The 10,520-nt window shown below is 51.0% G+C and overlaps 3 protein-coding genes across 3 annotated transcripts; 1 reads left to right on the top strand and 2 right to left on the bottom strand.

The window, feature by feature from the left end:
• Positions 1–2,952: 2,952 nt before the first annotated feature.
• On the top strand, positions 2,953–3,858 carry TGAM01_v210389 (hypothetical protein; the record flags this gene model as incomplete). The annotated part of the gene is made up of 1 exon (XM_018807271.1): positions 2,953–3,858. One exon carries the CDS (start codon positions 2,953–2,955, stop codon positions 3,856–3,858), a length of 906 nt encoding a protein of 301 aa, XP_018659437.1.
• A 2,416-nt stretch (positions 3,859–6,274) lies between these two features.
• Positions 6,275–7,805, bottom strand: TGAM01_v210388 (acetate kinase; the record flags this gene model as incomplete). Its single annotated transcript, XM_018807272.1, has 2 exons — positions 6,275–6,764; positions 7,042–7,805. The coding sequence occupies 2 exons, from the start codon at positions 7,803–7,805 to the stop codon at positions 6,275–6,277; spliced, it is 1,254 nt and encodes a 417-aa protein (XP_018659438.1).
• A 1,655-nt stretch (positions 7,806–9,460) lies between these two features.
• On the bottom strand, positions 9,461–9,976 carry TGAM01_v210387 (hypothetical protein; the record flags this gene model as incomplete). The annotated part of the gene is made up of 3 exons (XM_024550786.1): positions 9,461–9,483; positions 9,555–9,679; positions 9,741–9,976. The coding sequence occupies 3 exons, from the start codon at positions 9,974–9,976 to the stop codon at positions 9,461–9,463; spliced, it is 384 nt and encodes a 127-aa protein (XP_024404483.1).
• Positions 9,977–10,520: the final 544 nt, after the last annotated feature.

Raw genomic sequence — 10,520 nt, 5'->3', positions numbered from 1 at the left:
GGCTTGGAGCCCTGCAGCTGAAGACCAGGTAGTGTCGTAACTTTAGCCTTGGCTGCTAGTTCGGCGGGTGCTTGGAACAGTAACTTTGAGCAGACGAGTACCACCAGTAAGCGCAGAGATGAGGTCTGGGGTACATGCCCCGTCTCTGACCGACGCGCGCGCACGAAGTACTGCCACTCGCAAATCATACGAGCATGTACAGTTGCGGGCAGCCAGGCGAAGAATGTGCTAGCACTTATCTGAGGGACAAGTAATGAGACGAGTTGACACGGCTCGCTGTCTGTCTTACTAGCACGTGCAGTAATCCCATCTGCCGACAGCCAGCGTTCTCCAAAAGCCCCATATAAGAGGTGTGACAGTCGACTGCTTTCCATCTTCCCTTTTCGATACACTTTTTGGGTCTGCGATTTTTTTTTATTCCAGAAAAAAAGAAGAATTGCACCGAGATGAAAGCGGAGTGCTCCTTGTTTGGCGTTCAATGGACCCCAGGGGCCGAAAATGTCGATTTCGACGTGACTTGTCTGCTTACCAGTCGTGACGTCAACCACTCAAAAGGGCCGGCCATTTAGACGGGTGCTCCTTGTAGGGAACACCGCAGGAGCCCTATGATCCACCAAGTAGTGTCGTAAAGAGCTGCGATCGAGATTTCGCGATGAGGGTCTTCTGTAAACAGGCATGATTGACAGTCCTGTAGCTGCCAAGCAATGTTAGTCTCATCTCTTGTAACGTGTGCTTTCGCGGCCATTCCAAGAATAAAACAGAAAATCAAGAGAAGAAAAAAAAAGAGAGAGAGAGGGAGAGAGAAAATCAAGTGGTCCCCTACTGCAAGCATTCAGGCCCACCTCGAAATCAACGTCAACGCCCAAAGAAACCAGTGGCGTGAGGGCACAGAAAGTATCGCGAGCAACGAGCGCACAAGCGCATGCAAGCTTTGCTTAGCGGGTAAGAAAAAAAAAATCATCCATCAGGCACGATCTTTTGGGAGTAGCGATGCCTAACGTGAGACTTGCAAAGAATGAGAAAACTTTTTCAGATGCAGAAAAGGGCAAAGAAAAGAGAATGAGAGAACAAAAAGCGAGAGACATTTCATCAGACCCCGTTTCCATGCCACCTGCTCTTGCCGCGCGTGGAGTTTTTTCCACAGCCGCCTGCAGAGTGTGTGAGTTGCGCTTTGAAGGGTACTCGGTGCAGCGCCTAATTCCGCTGGCGCTGGAAGTACCGGCTTTGACACTTGACTGAGGCAACACACCACCAAGCAGCACTCGGCAGGGCGCTAGAGCAGCAGGATCTTCACCGGCTGCACCTCGACAGCCAAGCGAGACAGAGGCGGTTGGTGGCGCATGCACGCGCACGCTCTGCTCGCTGGTTTTGTACAGTAGGGGCGTAGAGCAGAGATGGCGATTGATCGCGATGCATCGCAGGCGAGCAGGTATGCGTTGCAGCAGTGCATTTCACAGTTGCAGCCGCATCTGCAGGCTACGATAGACGCTGAGAGTAGGTGCTGGATTTTGAGATTGATGCGAATTGCCATGGTGTGAGGTTGACGCTGGCTGATGCCGAAGCCTGAGTCTGTGCGTGTATGGCTGCCAGCAACTGCCGCAGCGCATCCCAGCGCGTCCCAGCGCAACCGTCCAGCGGCCGCTCAGCAGCAGCTAAAATGCCCGCAGCGCCGAGTGGCAGCAGCGCGTCAGCCACAGCTCCAGTCCCGCCAGCGCCGCCGAGAGATACATAGCGCACCCGCCACGGTACATGCCTGCTGCTCCCCTCACTCCCCACAGGTACGTGCCTGTCCCCTCTCGGCGCTCTCCAACGCGGTCCCCACACCCCCTCCACTGGCCCCTCTGTCCCTGCCTGGACCCTGGTTCCCTGCCCCAAATCCCAGCAGCTGTGGCCCTCTTCAAAGCCCCTAGAGGCTCTAGGGGACCCCCCTGTCGCCGCAGCTCCAGCGCCCGAAGCATCTTGTCCCCATGCAGGTTGCAGGGCAAAGCTCGCGTTGGGAAGGTTTTTTTTTCTTTGCGTCAGTCACTTTTTTATGGCTCTTGGGCACCCGGAGTACAAGTAAAGTGGGAAGTGGATTTTTTCTTTATTTCGATCCCTCCTCGATCGATGGATGGATGCGTTTCTGGTTCTGGCTGCGACTCTCCCGGCTTTTGTTCAAAACTCGATGGTTCGCTCCTGTGCCCTTCTTCTCTCCCCACCATCGCCGACCTTTTATTCTCTTCTCTCCTCTCGTCTACATCTACACTCTGTACCTCGCCTCTCCCTTCTCTCTTCCTACTTCTTCCCTCTCCCCTCCTCCCCCTCTCTGGTTAAGAAGTATCGTACATATATACTCTTACTTCTCAACCAAGTGATCCTTGTGCCGTCGCCCGTCTCTCGTTTGTACACAGCAGAGCGATCTCGCTGCCCCCGGCAATCGTGCATACAAAGTCGGCGCCATCTGAGATTGGCTGATTTCGATCCCGTTGAGATTTCCACCACACTGCGGCTTAGCTCCCCCGCCTGCGCGACACAGAGCAGCCACTTCACATAACTGCCGTCTATATGCCCATGCAATAGAGTTCTTTTCCAGCACATTCACTCGACAAGTTTGAATACGAAAAGATAGCAGATGATCATACAAGATAGCAAAAAACAACTGAAACAACAAGACACCAATAATCGTTGCTACTCGCAAAGTTGCATGTCTCTGCAGTCCCTCTTTCCTCGCGACTCTTGCAGCACCAGTGACGACTACCGCAGCACTTCACCTTCCGAACAACTGACGGTATAAACGACAAGCTGCTGCCAATCCTTGTCTGCCTTTGGGAACCCTATTTTGTCTTCTCCTCAGGCTCAGATCTTCTTCTCACAACAAACACCACAGCTCTCTGACCCAGAGCTCGACCTCGCCGCCCACAGCATAAACGGCCTCTCTCTACAGATCGGTATATACCGCCAATTCACATCACAATGCACGCCCGCGACGCCGCCGGCCGCAAGGTCTCCCTCCTCAACGACGACACCAGCAGCTGGGCCGACAAGCCGACTTACTACCACCAGACGAGCTTCCCCTACTCCAGCCGGCCCTCTGTGCGCCCTCTGCCGCCTCGCAGCGACTCTTCCTCTCCAAACACTCCCGAGCTCCTGCGCTCGGATTCCTACGACTCTCAGCTCAGCGACGCCATTTCACCCTTGACGCCTTCAGTGGATTTCGGCTACATGCGAGCTGCGGCCTTTTCCTTCGGGCACGAATACACCGCCGAGGGCCCTCCCGCTAAGCGCCCTGCCTATGGAGACTGCAGTCCCTCAGCCTCTTGCGAAGAAGACAGCTCCGCTGCGTCTTCAGTCTCCGAGCGCCCCGTCAAGCGCTATCCTTGCCGCTACCGCGAGAGCCATGGATGCGAAAAGACCTTCACCACCTCGGGCCATGCCTCGCGCCACTCCAAAATCCACACGGCGGAAAAGGCGGTCCAGTGCACATTCCCCGGCTGCCACAAGAAGTTTACCAGGGCCGACAACATGAAGCAGCACCTGGAAACCCACTACAAGGACAAGACGCGCAGCTCTGGCAGCCAGCGCTCCAGCAAGGCGTCTCTGGCTTCTGAGGCGCGACGCAGCTCGACCTCGTCTAGCCGCAGCCGCTCTTCCACCACGGGCCCCGATTCCTTTGTCTTCTGGGACTCTAGCGAGCTTCACCAGAAGCAGAACCCCTTGCCGACGTCCCCGCTCCCGCAGCCGACCGGCAGTGCGGGCGCCTGGGATATGCGCGGATTCGAACTCCCACTGCTCAACCGTCCTTCCGCAGTCGGTGGCACGCCCAGCGGTCTCGACGCTCTGGCCATGGCTATTGCCTGCCAAGAAGGCGGCATGGTATGAGGAGAGAGTGACAAGCTTTTTGCCGAGTATTATTGACTTACTGCCTCTCTTCTCTCCCTGCCTATCACCCCTCCATCAATTTCACAAATTCCTCGGCAAATCCACCCGCGCACCGCAGTGCCCAACACAGCTAGGGTTTCTGCGGGTTACATCTTGATGGATACCAAACAATTCAAAAACAATAACCGAAACAAAAATCATTTTTTACCGAAAGAGACCACACAGAGAGTAATTTTTAATGTTCCGCAATCTCATTACCACATCAAACAAGGATAGCGACAACAAAGACTTCAGTTCCCACTTGTCAATTTGCATTACGAATCTCTCGGTCGGGAAATGCACACACCACACTCGGTGGATGGTATACGGCGTTTGGATGCGATTTGCTCTTGAGCATTTCCATTACTATCATGATAGTTTTCTTTGTTCCAATTTCTTTTTCTTTATTACTGGTCCCACTCGCCAGCTCCAAGTAAGTTTCCTGAGAGGAGACTACTTTGCGTGGCCTGGCAGCACGGGAGGTACATATATTACATTACATGAAAGGTCGCAAGATACATGATTGGCGCCTTGGTTGATTTTTTTTCTTTTTTCCCCTTCTATCCCTCTCGCAATTACGAGAAATTTTCTCTTCTTTTTCTTTTATATGTCGTTTTAAACCTGTTGCTTCAATTTCTTCTGGTCAGGGCTCTTGTTTTTATGCGCGCTCTGATATCCCACGCTTTATGTACACAAACCCCCCCATCTCCCCGGATGTTGTGGCTTCAATGACCAATGAGTCCTTCAGGGAGAGGTGACGAGGGAAACTTCATAATTCTATCATGTGGCGTTTTGGCGGCTCCAATGGGCAAGAGAGTATGGTGCGCTTTGCACTTTCTAGATGTGACGCATGTATGGGAGGATTAAAAAAAGGAGATGAGTGTTAATGGCTGTATATACAATTGGTAGCTCGCTTTTTTGGGCCTGGGACGGGATTGGGATTCAATTGATACCACTTTGTTGACTTTAGTAATGGACTTTACGATTTCTTGAACATATTTCTCCAGAGTAATGAACAGTGATAATGATAGATGCTTACTATGCTAACAGCTTGGAGATTCACATGAAATACATAGAACCACTTGAACACTGCTTATACTTTTTTCCCTCTCTTTCTTTAATTTTACTCTATCAAACTTTGTACTTGTCCATAAACTAAAATCATGGTGGCGAAGAGAAGATTGCCTCATAAAACATTTAATCATAGGGTAGCTCAGAGCTAATATTAGTCGTGCAGTCCATACACGTTACACGAGACACTATAGATGGGTAATAATGTTACCTAGATGCCTTTTCTTTTTTTCTTGCCCCCCCCCCCCAAGTTTATGTCATTAATTGAAGCAATAAACGTTACATGAGACACTATCGCAGCTTTAATTTAGCTTCACTGGTTTTCCCGTCATTTTATCTGAATGATTACGCAGTGGGTGTGAGACATTGGAGGGTTCTTGTCACTAGTCAGCTTTTACTGTCCCCTTCTCCATTCCTCGTAAATTTTACACGTCACATACAATATTATTTATAATCATGGCAAAGTTCGGATTCGCAGGTAGTAATTTATAGGCGACATGTCTTGGGATTATGAAACATCGTGGCTGTCTGTCTCTTTTCCTTGGGGTTTACAATGACGACGAAAGGGAAAGAAAAAAAAAAAAAAAAAAACTAGTGCTAGAAATAAGTAAGAGATAAGACTACGTATTATTTTTTTACATGTCACCTTATCTATCAGTGGAAAGAAAGAAAGAAATTCAAACGGCCATTGTGCATTTCTTCCAGCTCGTTTCTTGTGTCCTTGCTGTTAGTACTACCCCAGGGAGATAGTACTACACCTTGCTCTTGCCCGCCGTCAAAATTGTGCCGTCTGTGGTATGTTTGACCTCAAAAAGCTGCACCGCTCTTAGAAATATTGAGTCATTCAAACCCATCTTACATCTTATGACATAATCTTGATATGTGTAAGATCTGATATCGAGCCTGTTTGAGCAACAATGGAAAGTGGACAATAGTAATGTCGCTGCGGTATCCTGCAAATTGGACTTTGATCGCATATGGTGAACCAGAATCATCTTACTGGCGCACAGTCTTATTGTCGCCAAAGCTCTTCTCACTGAGAGTAGAGCTGTATAGTGAATATCACATACATAAGAAGTTACGAGATAGAACCAGAATGCTACTATATCTGTACCCTCAAGTCTACTAATACGAGAGAGTACTGAGAAAGCCCTTTCTCTCGTGCAAACACGTCATTGGCGAGCGGCACAGACCATAATAGGCAAGAAGAATTCAACACAAACACATATACAGTTTAACCCATGTATATCTGTACACACTATACTAGATATCTACCATCCAAGGCCCTTATATGATTCTCCCCTCTTCATGTCCAAAGTGCTTCCATGTCCGTGCATGCCCTAGCCATCTCAAATTGTTCATCCGTCTGGCAGACGAGGACGCGGTGTGTTGAATCTTTGCTGCTTATATCCCGCACCGCTGCACTGCCGCCATCCTCAGCATTATTGAATGCATCGTCGATGGCGAAACCCAGACAACCAGCTTGGTTGACGACGGCATCTCGAAGCCGGGAACTCTTCTCGCCAATGCCGCCTGCAAACACAAGGGCATCTACCCGGCCTCCAAGCGAGACGTAGTAACTCCCAATGAACCCACAGACGCGGTCCACAAATATATCAAAAGCGAGGCGATGCTGGGGTTCATCCGAGGCGGCAATGGTGCCAAAATTGGTAGTGCCCGTAAGGGATTTCCATCCGCTTTGCTTGTTGAGGATCTCCTCGGCTGCGGATATGTGGAGTTTCTCCGTTGAGGCTGGAGATAACTTCCCTACATCGCTGGCGTAATGAAACACTAGGCTACATTCATTCTGTTAGCACTTGTCTGAATTGGGAAACCAAGGGGAGAAAAAAACAAAATCGAAATGTGGGAGATCAGGTAAACGAATGCTACACTACCAGCATGGTCTGGCCGGGTTCTGGTGATTGGGCGGAATATGTAGCTGCCCGGTTTCCTTGTTCATAACAGCATCCTTGTCAAACAGCACAAAGGCACAGTTTGACAGAGTACAAGGCCTTTTTGTGAAACAGGCAACGATACAAATAGACAGCGGGATCATCTACGAGATTGGCTCACCTAGGATCTACGCTTCCACTGCGGGTCGCACCAGGGAGCCCGGCCAACGGGGTCAATCCCATGCTTGTGTCCCAGCTCAAGCCGTTCTTGATGGCACAAGCGCTGGCTCCGCTTCCGAGATGGAGGGCGATGATGTTGAGTTGCTTGAGGTCTTTGCCGAGGAAATCAGCCACGGACCTCGAAATGAAGGCGTAGCTGATGCCGTGGAAGCCGTATTTGCGCAGCTTGTTCTTCTTAGCTATCGTTGGGTTGATGGGGTATGTAGAAATGTGAGGGGGAATTGTTGAGTGGAATTGTGAATCAAAGCAAGCAACATTGGTCGCATCGGGGAGCTGCTTCATGCATGAGTCGACAATTGCTAGCGCAGCACCATTGTGCAGAGGGGCGAGGTCGCTGAGGGCCTCTAGATGGTGGTATGTGTCTGGAGTAATGACTTGGGCCTCGCCATAGTCTCCGCCGTGGACAATGCGGTGACAGGCAATGGAGACATCTGACTTGGAGCCAATCTCTTTCAATTCAGCATCGTCCACAAGTGTCTTGAGCAGCAAGGCAAAGGCATCGTCTTGGCTGTTGACGGTAGTGTCCACGTCTTTGTCTTTGATTATGGTCTCATCTCCTCGCGAATACTTCAGTTTGGCCGGAGGAGCTGTAAGACCATCCACTTGGGATTCAGCAATCTGGCGCGGCGTTTTCCCCTTGTCCGCCAGGTAGACTGAGATCTTGACGGAGCTAGAGCCGGCGTTGATGGCTAGGATGACGCCCATGGCGGTCGAAAATTCTGATGAGGAATGAGGCGACTGATGAGCTGAAGAAGTGATGGCACGGCCCGAAACAGTAGCTCGCCTCGCTTCTTTCTTGGATAGGTACACAAATTTGGAATGATGGTGTGCCACTGATTCGGGAGTTTGACTTCCTTTTATCTTTTTGTAAATATCATAATCTCCGCCGTCTTCTTTCTTTTGCTTGTGACCTGCAAGGGGGAAAAGAGAAGAGATCGTGAGAGAATGTCTGCCGATAGCTGTCAGAACGGGTGAGGTTGCTCATGACGACACTGATCTTGATGGCCTGATGATCGCGGGGGCTGGTGGTGTGGTGGGGGCCAATAGCAAACCGCCCTCATACCACGCTATGCGGTCCGGCTCTTGGTGACGTTTGTGGCCTTCAAGCAGCCGCCCAGTGCCATGTGGCTTATCGGCCAACAGAAGATGCATCTGGAAGGCGGATGAGTGCCAAAATATGGGAATAAGACAGAGAACGGATGAAGATATTGCTTTCCCAGAAGCACTCAAGGCCGTTTGCAAGACAATGCAAGGCCCAAGAACGTGATATTCTTTGCATCTCTCATATGCCAGCTCAATATGAAAACAGGGGGAAAATAGTAACGTATGGAAAATTTAGTGCTCAGCCAGGAAGGATATCCGGTGAAGCAAGTTCAAAGTGGTTGGGAGGAAACGGAATGCCGTTGAATTCACGGTCGGAGCTGTGAGCATGTGCCCAAGTCTCGATAAATCGCTTATAGTCTGTATTATTCAGCATGTTAGCTCTGCTCTCTGCGTCTCTCCTTGAAGCCTCGCTCTTACTAGTGGCTACTTACCTCGTTTGTGAGTAAACTGGATGGACAGATGTCGGATATCCAAGGGAGCGACCGTATAGGAAGGGCCTAGCTCGGGACTTGCTTGACTGGCCTGGCCGGCGGACCGGACCCTTTGTCTTATGCGAAAAGTTCGACGGGGAGAAGCTTCCTCGGGCACGCTTCCTCGGCGGCCGTGAACGCTGAGACGCAGCGTCTTTTGGCGGTCATCGCGATTCCGCAGCTCGCCGTCGAAATGATGTATGTCGTATTCGCGGTACAGATGATCTGTCTTGTTTGCGAACACACTCAAGGAATGAAAGGTAGTGTAGCGGTCTCTCCAAAGCTTAAGCCTCTGAATAGCACCGATACCCTTGACTTTGCCAAAACCATCAGTGCGGCTCTGGAGGTTGGACCAAACAACGTCGACGTCATAAAATCCGACCAGATCCTTTTTGCGAAGGTCGCCTTGAAATTGGGTGGAAGCGTCGACGCTCGTAAACTCGTATTTGACCGGAATGAAGCCATCATGAATGCAGACGCCGTCGCCAGAGGTGTATCTGACGCGATGATGTTCGTTGAATGACAGGAATCGTTCTACGTCTGACGGATCATTGAATTGGCGGTGTCGTGAGTGAAGAGTATGAGGGTGGATATCTGAAGGTATGTCCGTAGGTACTAGAATATAGAAACCATGGTAAGCCAGGTGCTCAGCAGAGAAGAAGAGAAAAGGACGACATCGGGGATAGCAAAGGAGAAGAGTGAGAAGGAAAGGAGAGCTAGCAGAGAAGAAATGGAAGAATGGTAGGTAGGTAGCAAGCATTGTGATGTAGTTATTACTAGTAGCAGTTATACTTGGAGCAACAACACTGCTACTAGGTCGTATTTATAAAGCACATATTGATGATATTGGTGATGGCAAAGAGGTGAGTCCGGCACTTACAAAAGTGCTCGAGCAGCTCGCTCTGGTAACTGCACTGCCAGCGGATACGCCGCTGTTCAGACCCCACCACTTCCCAGGGTCCTAGATACACAGTCCGTTCTTCGGGAGTGTCTTGGAAAAGGATTCTATCGCAGAGGAAACAAAGGCACAGATTGTCAGAAGCTGGACTTGCAACGGCACACAGACTTGGCGGGAAGCTGATCGTACATTGTGGCAGAATAGCCGGGGGGCCCCAGGTCTAGAGGCCGCAGCGAGGCCGACTGCGCGACCGAGTCGCCCGTGGACGTGGCTGATATCGTGGAGATTTCTGACGTCTGCGTCCAGGTCGAGTCGACGGGGCTCACGTAGGAGCGGCTGTAGGTGGGCGGCCGGCCGAGAGACGAGGACGTAAAGGACGAGCCGGACGACGACGAGGCGGCCATGCTGGGAGAAGGCAGCTCGAGGGGCTACAGTCACCGGAGGCAGCAATCCGCGGGCTTGGGCGAGGCTGGAGGAGAAGCTATCATGGCACTGGCCACGCAAGAGGGAGGAGAGGCTGGCAGCCCGGCCGGGCTTACGAGAGCTGTCACGGGCTGAGGACGGGAGCGAGCGAGCAGCCGGCAGTCGCCATGCCCTGGCTGTGAGGGCTGGAGAGAGAGATGCTGGGAACGTGAGGACGCCTGGAATTGGGCGGATGGAGGAGGATTGGAGGTTGAAGAATCAAAGGGAAGCAACGAACTCTAGGGTGCAGTTGCAGTCGGCTGCAGAATAGTACTTGGAGCGTGCTAATGCTGGTATGGAGTCACTGCCTGGGTAATAATGCCTGCGAAGTACCAATCGAAGCATCTAACACCTACTGCTAGCCGCTATGGAGCACGCAGCACTGCAGCTACTGCGAGTGGATAGGACAGGTTCAAGCTACTAAAAAAAAAAAAAGAACTGGAAGAGAGAGGAAGATATCCTTGTCAACTACTGTACCAGAAATTT

This window comes from Trichoderma gamsii, assembly GCF_001481775.2.
Source record: "Trichoderma gamsii strain T6085 chromosome Unknown Scaffold_61.2, whole genome shotgun sequence".
NCBI classification, from domain to species: domain Eukaryota; kingdom Fungi; phylum Ascomycota; class Sordariomycetes; order Hypocreales; family Hypocreaceae; genus Trichoderma; species Trichoderma gamsii.
This window is presented reverse-complemented; position numbering and strand designations above follow the sequence as displayed.